The sequence below is a fragment of the Hyalella azteca genome, unplaced genomic scaffold (genome assembly GCF_000764305.2).
Source record: "Hyalella azteca isolate HAZT.00-mixed unplaced genomic scaffold, Hazt_2.0.2 contig7294, whole genome shotgun sequence".
NCBI classification, from domain to species: domain Eukaryota; kingdom Metazoa; phylum Arthropoda; class Malacostraca; order Amphipoda; family Hyalellidae; genus Hyalella; species Hyalella azteca.
In genome coordinates, this window is record NW_025937422.1 from 117,679 (window position 1) to 134,333 (window position 16,655).

The 16,655-nt window shown below is 36.3% G+C and overlaps 1 protein-coding gene across 1 annotated transcript; it reads left to right on the plus strand.

Moving 5' to 3' along the window:
- The first annotated feature begins 6,863 nt into the window (after positions 1 to 6,863).
- LOC108680415 (superoxide dismutase [Mn], mitochondrial-like) lies at positions 6,864 to 14,261 on the plus strand. The gene is made up of 5 exons (XM_018169226.2): positions 6,864 to 6,989; positions 7,655 to 7,857; positions 9,611 to 9,724; positions 11,307 to 11,464; positions 12,847 to 14,261. Exons 1-5 carry the CDS (start codon positions 6,955 to 6,957, stop codon positions 13,015 to 13,017), a joined length of 681 nt encoding a protein of 226 aa, XP_018024715.1. The 5' UTR covers positions 6,864 to 6,954; the 3' UTR covers positions 13,018 to 14,261.
- Positions 14,262 to 16,655: the final 2,394 nt, after the last annotated feature.

Consider the following 16,655-nt stretch of genomic DNA (forward strand, 5'->3'; position numbering starts at 1 on the left):
TGAAACAAGTGGTCAACGTGTCTACTTCCTCACCTTCAACCCATAACCACCACCACCTGGTTTTAGTCAGTACCAGTAATGGCCCTTGTTTTCTGATATTTTCTTATGTCATGTGTACGTTTTTATTATGATGGATGTATGATCTAAGTCAGGGGTCTCCAAACTTTTCAATGTGCGGGCCACATTTTATATTTCCCATATTTATGCAGGCCTAACTAATAAAAAAAATCAGTGCCAGTAATTTGATTTACTCAAATATTAAAGTATAGACGTAGACTTTTCCATGTACTTTCTACTTTTCTTTTCTTTATTTTCCATATATGCAAACATAAGGGTAAAATAAATGAAATAAATTCTACAGGAAAAAACGGCTTGTATACTTCTTCACACATTTGATCTTCAGCCCAGTCATCACCTGTGACTGTGAGTGACTCTGTGAGGCTGTGTTTACAAAGTGTTCCATTAAGTTGTATGTGATATTAAAAAGCAAAGCATATTATTATTAAGTGGTAACTTTTATAACAGCTTTCGTTGATAAACCTAATGGTTACCATTTTAACTATTTTAAATATGCAATATTTTTGGCTACAATAGTATTATTACTATTCTGGATAAGGATAACTAAGATAAAGATATTGTGAAAGTACAGAGAAAAGAATATTGTACAGTGCTGTCACTGCTGTGCTCCCTGTCCCTGAAACGGAAGCAGCGAAGCCCAACTCGACTTCCATTCCCACAATATAGTACAGTTATACAGTATACACAACTGATTGGTTTTATGCACAACACATACCTACCAGTATTAGCCTAGTATCTGTACATCACACTATTGAGAGAGAGGAAAACTGACTCAGGCTGAGCACCACCAGTCACAGTCAGCACTCAGTACAGCAATCCCTTGATTGGCACGGTTTTGACTTTTGATTAACACGGAAAAAAAATTTGCAACCTACCCTTAATCTACGCGGTGCCAGTTTTGATTAGCGCGACTTTTTTTCACAACGCATCATTTTCCTGCCTCTAGCCAGAGGTGTTACGTTTGTAACAAAAGTGTTACTTTTTGCTTATTAGATCTTATGTTGGGCAGTATGGAATTCTGTATAGGTAATATATTATCATGTTAACAAAAGAAAATGTATCGAAAAATTTACCACTAGAACACCTACCACCGAAGTGACAATTGATACTCAATTACTCATACTCTTACACTGAGCTCGTCAGAAACTGCGGACATCCAGACAGCTGCACTTCCTCGAACTTGCTTGCGTGTGGTTCAAAAACCGTATCGACAAATTTTGTAATGAATATGTTCCAAAATAAAAAATAAAAATTACGTAAACTTTTGCAGAAAATTATCACAATTTCAGCAATACCAACAAAGTTCTCGAATCCACACGGAATGATGGGATAAACTGCTAATCTTTCACAGACACGAAAGCGAGCTAAGAAAAACGTGGTAAAAAGGGAACGCTTAAACGTAAAAATATCACTTTGGAGACTAAGCTTGAAATAATTAGGCGTTTTGATAATGGTGAAACGAAAACAAAGATCGGTGAAGACCTAGGGTTTCCCAAGTCAACAGTACGCACAATTTTGAAAAAATCATCCGAGTATCAAGAGAAAGGCAAAATTGCTTCTACGTTGTCGAGCGTGCAATGCACTAGAAATAGGACTCGTATAATGATCGAAATGGAGGATTTGCTTTGGAGGATTCATTCGCATTTCTTATATTTATTTCCCCTATTATTTAGAAGAAAAATATGATGAATTTTAGTGAAAAAAAAAATTATTATGTAACTTTGCTATTTTTGAGGATTCATTATAATTATTCCCATATATTCTTAAGTTTGATTAGCGTGGTTTTGCTTAACACGGTTAAACTCGGGGATTTATTAACTGCGTTAATCAAGGGATTGCTGTAGGTCCCAGCTTTGAATAATTCTGCGATGCCATCCATACAATAATTATTTATTCATTTCACGATTTCATCCGGCGGGCCGCATGAAATTGTGTGGCAGGCCGGATGTGGCCCATGGGCCATAGTTTGGAGAACCCTGATCTAAGTCATCATACTTATATTAGTCCATCTAATTTCAATTTGTGGCCAAATGCTGTGCTGAATTCTTTTGAGGAATGGCCCTTGGCCCCTTGCTTTCTGATATTTTTCATGCCCTGTGTTGCTTTTCTTTTGCTTGCTGTCAGTCAGTCAGTGTCACACTCAGCCATTGTGTCCACTGATTTTTTATGAGCAAAAATAAAGTGGTCTGACCTCCATGCCAAGAGGTCTAAAACTACACAAGCTCTCAGGCCCCACGGTCATCCTTGCAGTTGCGGATGTCCTGTGGCTTTAAGTCTACCCTGCGTGGACATCCCAAAAAGAAGAAGAAGGTGGTCTTCAGCAGGCAACCTGGTAGTTGCCAGGCCATCGTAAATCAGCACAAGCTCCTCAAAAGCACTGTAACTGATGTGCTGTGCCATCACTGCCATGAAATATGAATGATGCAATAATAAAATTCAGGGTGCTCATCAGGTGCCAATTCAGGTTTTGCAAAAGATAAAGCATTCTGGTGGTGCACCAGTGCTCCATCATCTAGCCTAGTGTAGGGTAAATGCGGTATATTCCGACACATTAAGGATGCATCAAGAAATGAAAAACTATAAAAAATAACCGCATGCGTTACTCGAGTTCTGTTTGCTTTACGTGACTCTCAAAACACCGTACTACGCGCCAGAAACGATGAAATGTCACAAAATGTTGCCATATTTATTTAGAAGCCTTTAGAATGCAAACCTACCAAATCCCTATATTCCGACACTGTGTGTGACTATATTAGGCACGTGGTGAGACGTATTCCGACCGCGCTTCAAATTGTACTAATGCGTAATTCCGACATCCACGTGTTTGAATTCCGATCGCTGTGTGAGCTGTATTGGAATACGACACGGCTTTGAATTAGAACACTACCTATTGAATTTTGAGCACTACTTAATTAGGCTTTTAATTAACAGTTATTAAGCTTTTAATTAACAGTTATTAAGCTTTTAATTACCAAAATTTTAATTTTTGCACACAGCTTGGAACAAGCTGTGTGTATCCAATTCAAGTTGTGTTGGAATTACTTTTTATGTGTCTAAATCTGTTTCTCAACTTAATCATCTATTAATTTATTTACCACTTGAAATCAGCAAATACAAGTATACTTAAAGGATTCCTAATATATTCACAGACGTATTTAAAAGTCTCAAACCATAATATTCTTTCTACACAAACAGTTTATCACTATTTGGTAGAGCAAGGTCAACTGCCAACTTTGACACATTTTTCGATGATCTCATTGGGTGGCATGCACCGTCTCTCTTTGGATCTCAACATTTTCCCGCTAGATCACCCAAACCTAGTGTTTTGGCAGTAGTTTGACGCGCAAATGTATGACGTCGCTATTTCAACCATCAACAAACGCATGGAACTAAAACAAAGCTTAATATAAAGGAAAAACTAGAGAGGTGTCGGAAGTACCCATGATGTCGGAATATACTACGTTTACCCTATAATAATGTATACTATATAGTATATACCTGCAGCTCCTTGCTCCAGTCCACAGCTTGAGCTTTCCATGCCCCAGCCAGTGTATTTGCCATGTTTGAATTCCATGTTGTATCAACTTATTCAACTAGGAAGTTTCCAGTTAAACCTAATGAATGGAAAGCATCAAGTCCCTTTTTGGGACTAATTTGTTAGAAAAATGAGGAGGGGAACAAATTCAACAAAAGAAGGGAAAGGATTTAACTCATTCAAGGTTCTTTGAAAATTCAAGTCAGGTTTAGTGAGAGATTGCATTCCAACTCCCGTTATAACAATACCTATCTATTGGGTGTTGTTCTCTTTTGTTGAAATTTATTTATCCTGATATAATACTTGATTATTGATAATTATTGGGGGATGAGGTTGAACCTAAGTACCTAGGCAGGCTAGGCCTAACTGGGAACCAACTGATTGGGTAAGCAGGGTAACCTAATGTAAGTAATATGGAACATTGCCCAACTGAAGGGCAGAATTCTAAGAATGGAAGTTCACTTATAAAAACACTTTCTATCCAAGGTGGAAGGCTTTCCTCAAATACAGTGCTCTGCCAGAGCCAGGTGACTGACTATAAAGGAAAAAGAGGATCAAAGGTGGACAAACTGTTTCAATTGTATAGTACCTCAGATTTGTTGTGGAATTGTTTAGTTGTCTCTTGTTTGATATAAAATTTTTATTCTGACCTCTTTGGGACCTGAGACCTTCCACCTCTTTGGTGATATTCATCTTGACTTTTGGTGCAAGATAGCTAAATAGCTGAAGTGATAGTAAACATTTGGCTACTTAGTTAAACTAGCCTAACTTATTATTTCTTTTTTAATCTAAACACATAGGCTCCAAAGTGGTACATATGCATACCACGAAATGTATTCCTCCAGGACATAGTGGTACATAATTCAGGGTTGTCTAAAATTGGCCAAATCTGAGAACAAAAAAGGCTAAAAAATGTCAATAACTCTATATATACTGGTTTATTTGTAGAATCTGCTATAAAAATTCCATTCATTTCCTTTTTGCAGTATTTAATAAATTTAATCAGAAAGTACCCCTATCATAAATTTTTGCAGGTCAAAGCAATTGAGAAAAACTAAATCACGGAATTTGTCTGAAAAAATGACCATCTGCAAACCCTGTTTAAATAATGTACAAAAGATGAAATAATAGTACAAGATGAAGCAATCAAAGTCAAAGCGTTGAATTACAATTATTTATTGAATCTAATCTTCAACAGGTGCTCATGTTGCCAAGGGTATTATTTACACTATTCATAGCTTAATGTTGTAAGGAATTTACACGAATATAATTGCTGATAAACTTTATTTAAGAATCCACAGGATAAATCTTCAAAGGTTTCCGAAGACAAGAGAATAAGAAGTGAAGAAGCAGTGGAGCAACTGCAACCAGAGAAAAAAAAGTCTGATTAACTGACAAATGTAGTTCAAGTATGCTTTATTTGATCATATTCTTTATTCCAAATTATTGGCATATGATTTGACAGTGAAATTGATTCCCAGCATCAACCTTGTGAAAATAAATATGGCAGCACGCAGCAGCAAACAGAAGAGGCGTTCCGTATGACAAAATTCCCGCAAAATGGGTGATGTGTGATGCAAGTCGTTACATATACTGTAACGTAACAAAGACTTCTTGAATTACAGTAAAATATAAAGGACTGTTGAATTGATCAATATGATGTCAAATATAGTCGTACAGTTAAGTGCGATGAAATATTGATTTAACCAACCTTCTAAATTATTGCCGATGGCTCCATTTAGAAGTGGCATAGATGCCATTCAGAGGTTTGATTTAGGTTAAATGTGCAAAGCTTAGTTGTAGGTTGGCCCAACTCAGCTAATTTAGTAAATAAGTTAATTAGTACCATAAACTGGGGTAACTTTGACTCCCAGGGTAACTTTGACCACTTTTGGTTTTTTAACAAAAACCCCCAAAACTCAAAAACCATTTGACATAGAAAAATTTTGTCAATGGGCATTAAAGACCTAATACTGAGGCTACGTAACACAATAGAAAGATTTAAAAAGTTTGCATATCTAATAGGTTAAAAAAATTAAAATGTGACCCACAAAAAAAAGCTATTTTTAAAGCCTGTCAGAATACCCCCCTCCAATTTTTTTAATTTTTGGCAAAATAACTCCAGGTTTTGATGCATTGTAGTAGAACTCTTCTAGTTACATATGCAAAAGACGAATTTGAGAAAAGTGTCATAATTTGCAAATGGGGGGTGCCACCCCCCAATGGGGTAACTTTGACCACCTAATGGCAGCCATGACAGGGTAACATTGACCGGCTTGGAAATTAAGTTAAAATTACCATAGGTACCTATATAACATATTTTATGTTTGATACACCTATTAATGTTTTTTTTCTTCATGTTTCAGACTCTACAGAGTCTTATATATGGTAATTTTAGCTTAATTTCCAAACTGGTCAATGTTACCCCATCACGGCTGCCATTAGATGGTCACATTTTGCCCATTTGGGGGCAGCACCCTCCATTTGCAAACTATGACACTTTCCTAAAATTTTTCTTTTGCATATGTAACTGGAAGAGTTCTACTACAATGCATGGAGTTATTTGGAGTTATTTTACCAAAAAATAAAATTGATTTTACCACCCGGTCAAAGATACCCCCAGAGCTGGGGTAAAAAAGACCAGCAGTTTTTTTTTAATTACATCAAAACTATGAGAGGCAGGAGCCAGCAGTTTATGGTGAGTGAAGCTAGAGTATAGACCTGTATTTTGCATGTTTCAATTTAAGTTTAACTTATCTAGTAAAAAAATGGCATCTTTTTGAAAAAAATGGTCAAAGTTACCCCAGTTTATGGTACCACGGTAATAAGGTTACGGTTTTAGGCCGGCATTAAGGCCAAAGTAATTAATGCATCATAGATGACTTTGCAATGTTGGGTCCAACCAAAGAAGTGAATTCGCATGCATTAATAGGACTAGGGGCCCATTTCATGCATTAAATCAAGTAAATATAGAGAGAAAATGCACATTATGCTGTACATTATACAGCAATCTCAAATGCACCATTTGTCACCTCTTTCCAAGCTCCTCACTGTTAATTGCTTATCCTAGACGTTAACAACTATTCAAACTTAATCTTCATAGTCTTCCTTAAATTGAAATGGAACAGAATTTCTTATAATATTTATTTACAAAGACCCTGTGGCCTGTGTTGTTAATTCATGCTGCATTAAATTCCCAGTTTCTGTCTTTTTTTCATTTCCAATCTTGCTCACTGTGTGGGTAATACCTGGCACTTACCCCCCATTTCTTTCAGAAAAAGGACCTCTTAGATTGATTTACACATCAGCAAGTATTGTTGTTTGCATCAGTACATTAAATAATGCTACGACAAATTACTAGCAATTCTTTGAACAGGTAAGTTTCTTCTTTGTTAGTTTATTGCTTTTTTCTTGTTTATTTTATTCCTGTCCCTGAAAAAGTAAATGGATTTCATAATCTGAGAAAGCTGTCATATAAATTTTTTATTTTTACTTACTAGCTTCATTGTCTTTTTGAGACCCAATTTAAGCTTGATCCTAATATAAATGATACATCTCTTTGTTCTTTGACAATTTCAACATTATGTAGTTCACTATAATGCAGTGCTGTGTCTATTAATCATGTAAAAATGAGGCAAAGCTTTTGTATTGAAGGTTTGTTATTTAAGATTTATTTTCAAGTTATGGCAGTATATTCAATCACCAGGAAAAGAAAGGTCAAAATAGTCCCAGTCCCTGTTTGGAATTGTGGCTTAAATTTCAGTTAGAGATACTAGTTCAGTTTTCGTATTATAATTGTTTTTAAGATCTCTTCTCTGTATGTACAGTATGTAATGCATCATTTTGGCTCACTTTGTTGCTATGTAGCAGTCACATGCATTTTGATGCTAGTTATAAATTGATTCTTGATGTTGCAACTCCCCAGACAAAGCAGTGAACATCAGTAATATACCAGATTTATCACAGAGATTGTTTACACACTATGATTAGAATAAATGGTTGTACATGGTTTTATATGTTGCATCACTATGTGTTTTAAAGGAGTATCTGGTGTGGCACACGCAGTCTCCAGCTGCTGCCACATAGACAGAAGCACTCTTTGCCTGATCTACCATATGACTACAATGCACTGGAGCCAATAATCAGTGCTGAAATAATGCAGCTCCATCACTCCAAACATCATCAGACTTATGTCAACAATCTCAACATTGCTGAAGAAAAACTTCATGATGCCATTTCTAAAAGTAAGTGGTCACTATGTGTAGTACATCACTGAGTAAATTTGCACTAAGGGAATTTTAAATTGCTTACCAAGTGAATAGCAATATCAGGTTATTTTCTGGTTGAATGTCTCTGTGAAAACCATTTGAATCACGACTGGAAAACTGTATTGGCTTTAGGAATAGAAAAAATGGGATCATCATGAGAACCAGTCAGATCACATATGTATAAGGGTAATACAAATTGTTAGTTTGAACTTTCTATATTGCAAGAATGAAAATTTGACAGATTTTTAGCCTGCTCTCTTGCACTTTTCTATTGGTGGCTAAATGAGCTGTAAAAGTACATCATTCATTTACCTGAAGACCAAGACTTGTCATAATTGAACACCTTGATGACCATTAGCATTATTAGTTGTGCAAGGAACTAGCATTTATTTCAATTGTTACTGTATAAGTATTGCATTGTAGAATATATGCAAGTAATTTCATTTACCTATATGTAGATAGTACTTGTATTTACATTTTATCATGCCTGGATATGCTTGATTTGTATGTTGGTGCTGGTGTTTAGAGATATGACTACACTGCTTTAAATGCTGACAACATGACTAGATATGTGTACACATTTGAGCAAGAACTAAACTGCAATGCTGTGTCCTTGGCTACTATCGTCGTATCAAAGAGCTGATGATTGCGCTGGTTTTCACCAAATTGGAGGAAGTTTTTCTTAGACTGTCTCATCTTGGAATAATTTTATCAAAATGAACCAGGAGGAGAAATCACCAGACAAAAAAAAAAAAAAAAACAGCAGAGGGTAAAATTTGTCCCAGAAAAAATGTATGAACCATGGGACAAGACTTATGTCCTGAACTTAAAAACTTGTGTCCCAGTTATTATGAAACCATAGAAGACAGATATAAAACAAAGTGTGAGGTAACAAGACCAGGCATGTCTCAAATATTCAAAGCAAAACAAGATATTCCTTACTCTACAAAAATAAAATTAAACATTCCAAATGCTCAGTTAAGTACCTAATACCAGAAAGTTAGCCCTTGATTGTTAATGAGGAGTTTCTAGTCATGGGCCTATGTGGTGACATTTGGCTGCCAAATTAATTTGTCAGTTTATATTAGTATGCAGACTAGGCAATATTTTCCTGATATGGTTAGTGAATGATGTTGCTTTTGAGCTTTTGAGTTGCGCATGTGTACAGGGGTACTTCCTCTCAACTAGCATGGAAAATTGACTATGTAATTAATCTTTGAGATTGATGAATCCTGTTTAACATGTTCATATTGAATTGTAGAGCATTAGGCCTATTGACCACTTATTCAAATTGCTCACTTTGTATAAATTGTTCCTGTTGTGACTTTCAAGACAGGCCAGTGTTTGTCTGCTGTAGCTGCAGTACCGTACTTACTACCATAGAACGGGATGACTTGCACTGCTTTGACATTTAAGAAATTAAAACTCTATACTGAAAACGTTCTTGTCTTAGAAAAATTGTATTGATGGCACCTTGAGAATCGTGAGATAACCTACAAACCTAATAAAGAAATATATTTCATGTATTTACTATGTGACTATTTGTATCACAAAAATATGAACACCAAAAATGGTCCAAGTCAATCAAGTTTTATGGTACACATATCAGGGCCTAAAACCCAAGAAAGGCAATAACTTGATCATCAATTATCTTAATGAAGCCTTATTGCCTTGACAACTCTTTTAAAGTTTATTTATTCTTTATTAAAGTTTATATTATTATTCACAGATGACACAACTGCCATCATTGGTCTTGCTGGTGCCCTCCGTTTCAATGGTGGTGGCCACATCAACCATTCAATTTTCTGGCAGAACCTTTCACCCAATGGAGGGGAACCACAAGGTATATATTATTAATATGTACTACTTCAAAGTTAAGTGGCTAGTTTTTAAAATTTCTTCAAGTTGAATTTTCCCATTTAACTTTGAATTTCTTCTATTTTTTAATTGTGTTTGGTGAGCATCTCTGATAAGCTTGACAATAACTGATGCAAAGCTGGAATGTGGTCCTAGTGCTACAGTTGATCACACTGGTAAAAAAATGAAAATAGAAAAAGGTCTGAGATCATTTTGTGTTGATTGGAAAGAATTTTTGCTGCTGATTTTCAAACTGGCTTGGTTTTTTTTCTCTAGCACATGCATTTTTGTGTGATATATTGGCATTTTAAGTTAAAATATAAATGAACATATGTATGTATGGTATTTAATTGAAGCATAGCTCCATATTAATATGTATTAATTATAATTAAATATTGTGTGCCTGTGTCTATATTATGACCCAGTGCACAAATATGCTTAATACCTTCGCTTGTACAATTAAGTAGATTTTTATTAATGTACGGCACAATGATAGATAAAAATGCTAGTTTGAAGAACAATCATGTATTAAGTCAGGAGAAAGAACAAGCAGAACCTCAAATTGTTATTAAATATGCATATGATAAAAACTATGCCAAACACTGAAAGGTTCTCACTGTCCTCCATAGTTGCTATATTAGAAGTGTTCCTGTAGTTTGCTGTGCGGCTTGTAGGAACTGCTTCTTTCACGTAGTTAAAATGTGAAATATTTGTGTATTACATTTATAAAATACAATTATTTTCATTAGTGTATTATGTATATTTGTGCATTAGGTCCCAATGTAGCTACAAGCATGGCCAAAATTTATTTACAAGTAATAGATATTAGGATAGGTGGTGTTTGCTACAATTAAATACATAATTATTTATACGTACATTTAGAATTATTATATTTACTTGAAAATGCCAATATTTCAAAAACTATCCATGCTTGAGAAATAAATTAAAGCCAATTTTCAAATCAGCAGCAAAAATGACAAAATCAAAATCCTAAACCTAATACATTGCAACTTAAAAATCAGCAATAAATCTATTTCCTCTACAATGCTTTCCAACCCACATAAAATGATTAGGTACCTACAGAATATGAGATTCCCTAGTGTAGAATTTGTATTTATTCTCAAACAAAACAATTATTAATAGAACTGTTGTACTTTTTTAATTTATTTGATAATTTTACCTAAATAAATTCTAAGCATGAATATTGCCTTATTTTATTGATCAAAGTGTTTAAATTGTCCCATGCATACCACTCTGCCTAGCTACACTGGCCTGAGTTTGATATACATAATGACTATGAACTTTTGCTCCTCTTCTATTATTATCTCTGCTGCTAATCTTGAAACATAGGAATTCTGAAAGGGTTTACATACTTATTACAATTTTTGAAACTGAAATTTCGTGGTATATATTTAAAAAACATACTAATTTGTAGCTAAGAGTAAATAAGTACTTTGTATATATTAAATGTCATTAGCCTCTTAATAAATCTCTTAACAAATCAGATATTATTGAGAGAAATAAGAGATAAATTATGCATTTTAAAGTAGTGACTGCATGCCTGACAGGAGCCTTACTGGAGGCAATAAAGCGGGACTTTGGGAGCTTGGAGGCCATGCAGGCGCAGCTGTCGGCGGCGGCGGTGGGCGTGCAGGGGTCGGGCTGGGGGTGGCTGGGCTACAACAAACAGAAGAAAGCCATGCAGATCGCTGCCTGCCCCAACCAGGTACACTACCTTCACTGATTTACGCCACTGTCCCAACCAGGTACACTACCTTCACTGAGTTACGCTGCTGTCCCAACCAGGTACACTACCTTCACTGATTTACGCCGCTGTCCCAACCAGGTACACTACCGTCACTGAGTTACGCCGCTGTCCCAACCAGGTACACTACCTTCACTGAGTTACGCCGCTGTCCCAACCAGGTACACTACCTTCACTGATTTATGCCGCTGTCCCAACCAGGTACACTACCTTCACTGATTTACGCCGCTGTCCCAACCAGAACGCTGCCCCAACCAGGTACACTACCTTCACTGAGTTGTGACGCTGCCCCAACCAGGTACACTACCTTCACTGAGTTGCGACGGGGGCTGCTAGGGCAGTGGCTGCTAGGGCAGTGGCTGCTAGGGCAGTGGTTGCTAGGGCAGTGGCTGCTAGGGCAGTGGCTGCTGGGGCAGTGGCTGCTAGGGCAGTGGCTGCTGGGGCGGCAGTGGCTGCTAGGGTAGTGGCTGCTCCAATTCGACTGCTTATGTCCATTATTGTTCTGATACTCATTAGTGTGGCTTACTATTGTTCCTTCCCTGCCCTCCATCATTGTTCCCTCTGCGCGTCATTGTGACGTCATTCATATTTTCAAGTTTGCTGAAACGCCCGAACGTCATAAAATATTTAGCGCTAAACTTTTTTGTCAGCCGTGCGTGTGTGAACTTACACGCCTATGAATTTACACTGTATGACATGAAGAATAAAAAGATTATACGCCTTGTCACATAAAGACTGATAAGGGTTTATGCATTTGCATGTGAAGAATAAGTAGAGTGTTCGCATTACCTTGGGAAGAATAAGATAGATATACATATTGAAAGATGAACAATAAGGAATAGGTAGACTACGCACTAGCAAAGATAACGAGTAGAAGACAATTACTACCATTTCATTACGTGCTCCAGATTGTCTTAACATTTTAAAGACCGTTACGTTTGACAGTGAGACTTGGAGCTTGTATAGACAGTCTGTAATATGATCTCTCATTTACTCTAGGGGGTTAGTTTTGCTTACTATGTACGATATTGTTGAGACAACATTGTTTTTGCGTTAGAACATCGAAATAAGAGCGGAATTCTTACGTGATTAGCCGGATTTCAATGACTTTCGGCGGCTGTGATTCCACTGCAATTTGCTGAATCACTGGAATAATATTGTTAGCGAATTTTTAGATAGGTTTCGTTCCATTGCGGTATGGTAGTTCTTTTTTTATATTTCAAACCTCTTATTTTTTTGTCTTTGCATTTATTCATGATTTATCTTATTTATTGGACAGAAAGAAGTCGCGTTCAGATTATTTATTTCTTCTCTTCTCTATACTTCCTGTCATCACTTGACAGGATCCGCTGGAGGCTAGCACAGGTCTGGTGCCGCTGTTCGGGATCGACGTGTGGGAGCACGCGTACTACCTCCAGTACAAGAACGTGCGCCCGGACTACGTTAAAGCCATCTGGAAAGTGGCCAACTGGAACGACATCACTGCTCGATATGAAGCTGCGTCCAAGGCCTGAAGAGTTTGTTATTTGACTATGGTTTTGTTATTACTAGCTGGTCGTTGTAAAGCGGCTTTGATTGAATATTTTACGATTTTGAAATTTATTTTTGGATGTAGATAACGGTTTTGCTATCCCAATCAAGATTTACACTTAGTCTAAGAGCACTACTCATTCAAGCCCCACTTGCTCTTACTCATCCATAAATTTGCCTCTCATCAAGATGCCTCACTGGAGATTGCCCTGCACATTTTGTTATAATGCAACACATAGGCCAGAGATTACATTGGGCATTTTGACTAGAATTTAATTTTTCAATTTTTATTTACATTTTCTTGTTTCATTAGGAAACTCTTTTTGCGGTTTGTCATCGCTCCTGTCCATTGTAAACTTTCCGATAATGTACATAAATTGTCTTGATGACAAATCGTGGTGGTTTCACCTTCTATTTGTATTTCAAACCAATCTTGGAATTAGCCAGGCTTGCTGGTCTAATTTACAATATTTTTCGCCAAATTTACCTTCAAAAATTTTTTTGATGAAATTTACCCACCTGCGTATTCATCCAAAATGGAAATATCTATTGTATTTTTGAATATACGGGTAGCTCAAAAATACGGCAATAATCCACTGGAGCAAAAACACTTGTAAAATAAAACAATACTATGCTGAAGATATTAATATAATTCTACATGAAATGAGAAATACAATACCATTTTTACATATAAAGAATTTAAGTGTAGTACAGACGGACATTATTTATGATGCAGCGAGCATCTGCATTAAATAGGAAGCTTTTGGGAACGGCAAAGCCATAATGAGACATGTACTTAGAGAGACACCACATACGCGTTAATTAGATCTTCTTTTAACTGGGATCTATTTTCTGCTCTTGTCAATGCAACAGCTGCTCTCGAATAATTATAAATAATAATCATTAACGCAGATACGGTGGATTTTCGTTTATAAAATTCCAATCTCTTGTTGAATAATTTGATTGAGAAGTGTTGAAGTGACAAGCTGCCGAGGCATAAAGTGCTCGTCTTATTGCTAACTTTTGCTCGCTCTGAAGCATGAAGCCTACCGGAAGACAAATATCAATGAAAGAAATCCGTAACGTCGATGTCATTAAGATTATGGACTAACAAAGCCTGAGTATATACATTAAAATTTCCCGCAGCGTTTAACGTTGTGCAATAAAATATTCGACATCAGTCTTGGCATATTTCACCGTGGCTTAGAATAAAGACGTAATGCCGGCCCACGGCGTTTTATTTTGTCTTTTGAGTTGGCGAGTAAAAATTTTCTTACAGTACCAGACTGGGAATTTAAGTGTAGTACAGACGGACATTATTTATGATGCAGCGAGCATCTGCATTAAATAGGAAGATTTTCAGTAACTAATAGCGCCGCACAATTTTAGAGTAATGCAGAAATAACTCGTTAGCAAGGAATAATTAGTTTGCAGTAGCATCATACACTCCTCTTTTATAATAGGCTACATTAGCTTCAACTTAATTTTCACAAGAATATTCGCAGTAACGTTAACGAAACGGCACAGTTCATCTACATAAAATTAAGATCACGAAGGCATCACAACAGCCAGAAGTACCATTTATCCGGCTACTCTATCCTAAAAGCGTAACACATGCATATACATGAAGACATGGCAAGATGGCCTTGTTGTTCTGCCTATCATATACCGTACGATCTTAGCTAGCATGGTTTGTGCTATGGTTGCACCTGACACAACTGCCTGAAAAAAAGTTATTTCCTGTTTAAAACTGGTCATTTATTTGATTTGAATTGACATTTAATAAATCCTAGCTCCATTTTTAATTGTTCAATATAATTTAATTCTCTTGATCGTACAAATTGTTTCTTTGGTCTCATCGTCGTTAATCCATTATTTCCCAAGTGAGCAGTCAATTGAGCTTTGATACTGACGAACCATCGATCGCTTCTCTGTCAGGTGCATGAATAATCATTTATATTAATTTAAAATTTCGCACATCAACTGTCCCGGGGCCATACTTTCAAAACTCGCTACATGAACGTAAGTACTCACGTTCTATTTTCTTGTCTATGATTGGTGGATTTTGCTTGAAAGGCCGTCAATGATTGGCTGATGAACTTACGATCTCTTAACTTCTTTTGGAAGTATAGTGAACGTAAGTACTTACGCTCTATTTTCTTGTCTATGATTGGTGGATTTTGCTTGAAAGGCCGTCAATGATTGGCTGATGAACTTACGATCTCTTAACTTTTTTTGAAAGTATGGCCCCCGGTTGCTCGATTTATGTTATCATTGTCTGAATAACTGCATTTCTTTATTTCATATTCATTCACAAAACACCAGAAACTATCCATAGACACCAAGCATGACACAAGAAAGCATACAAATAAAGAGTTAATAATGCACACAACAAATAACCGTCATAGGTTGTCTGCCCCAGAGGCAGACCCTGTGAACCTGTAGCCCTAGCATGGCTTAACAAGAGAAGTAAACACACGTTTTCTCAAAAGTCCGAAAAGACGCCTTCCCTGACACTAATACCGACTTCTAAGGTTTTAAATATAACCTAAAAACTACTCTACTCGCCTCATTTTATAAATAAAATATGCTAAATTCAAAGTTATTTGTGAGATCGGGTTATGACTTCTAAAAATTGTATGAAAAGCATCACAAACTCTCAGAGCGGCATCACATGATCAGTCACGCGATCCACAAATACTTTTATTTTTACGGCAGCTCGATTTTTAGCTGCGCTGTTTTTGCCATCAACTAGGAAACAGCGATGCAAGTATCAACATGATTTAGCCACTCTAGTTCGACAGCTTCTCGATATCTTTTCTTGAGAGTAAATTAATTATGGCGAGTCGAGCTTATCCCCAGAATGTCCTTCGAAAGTTCGGATGCGAGAAAAAATCTGCATCCTGAGTCGATGAATTTTTCACCTCTTTAAGGATTGATATTAGCAAAAAGATATGGACAAAGAAATACTCTAGATACATCAGTAAAACATCGTTTCAAATAAACTGAATAAAACATTGTTTTCAGAGCGGATTTGAATCAATTACGCTATTCCGATATAAATCAGAAATGACCCGAATTATGGTAGCTCTCTAAGCAGGGGCGGACTATAACTTGAAAGCATCTTAAAGCATTCAAAATTCATTAAATGATTAAAGAACTGAGTTTTAACTTTTGTTATGGGGCATCATACGCAACTAAGCTCAATAAGAAATGAATGCAATCAGGCCATCGATTAAAGTGAAGAGCTCAAATTATATATACCGTAATTAGAACAGTTCCACCAATAATTGCTGATATTGCACATAGCATAAATTAAAATTCTAGTATCTTCATTCCTGTTTAAAGTTTTACGTAAAGTGGTACGTTATAATAATTGATTTGGGGTAGAATTTTCTTCCGATTTCCTAATTTTGTACAGTGGGCTGGCTGAGACTAACGAGTAACACGTAACAAATAATGCACAATTCTTTGACTAATTCGTATTACCAAAGCTCGCTTAAAACCTTATCCGGAAATAATAGTAAAGTAGAGTACACGATGTTGTTTGTAAATAATTAACTACGTATAGAGATCCAGCGTATAGTATTTTAGAAGCCACCCGTGTTGAAGCGCAGTGATC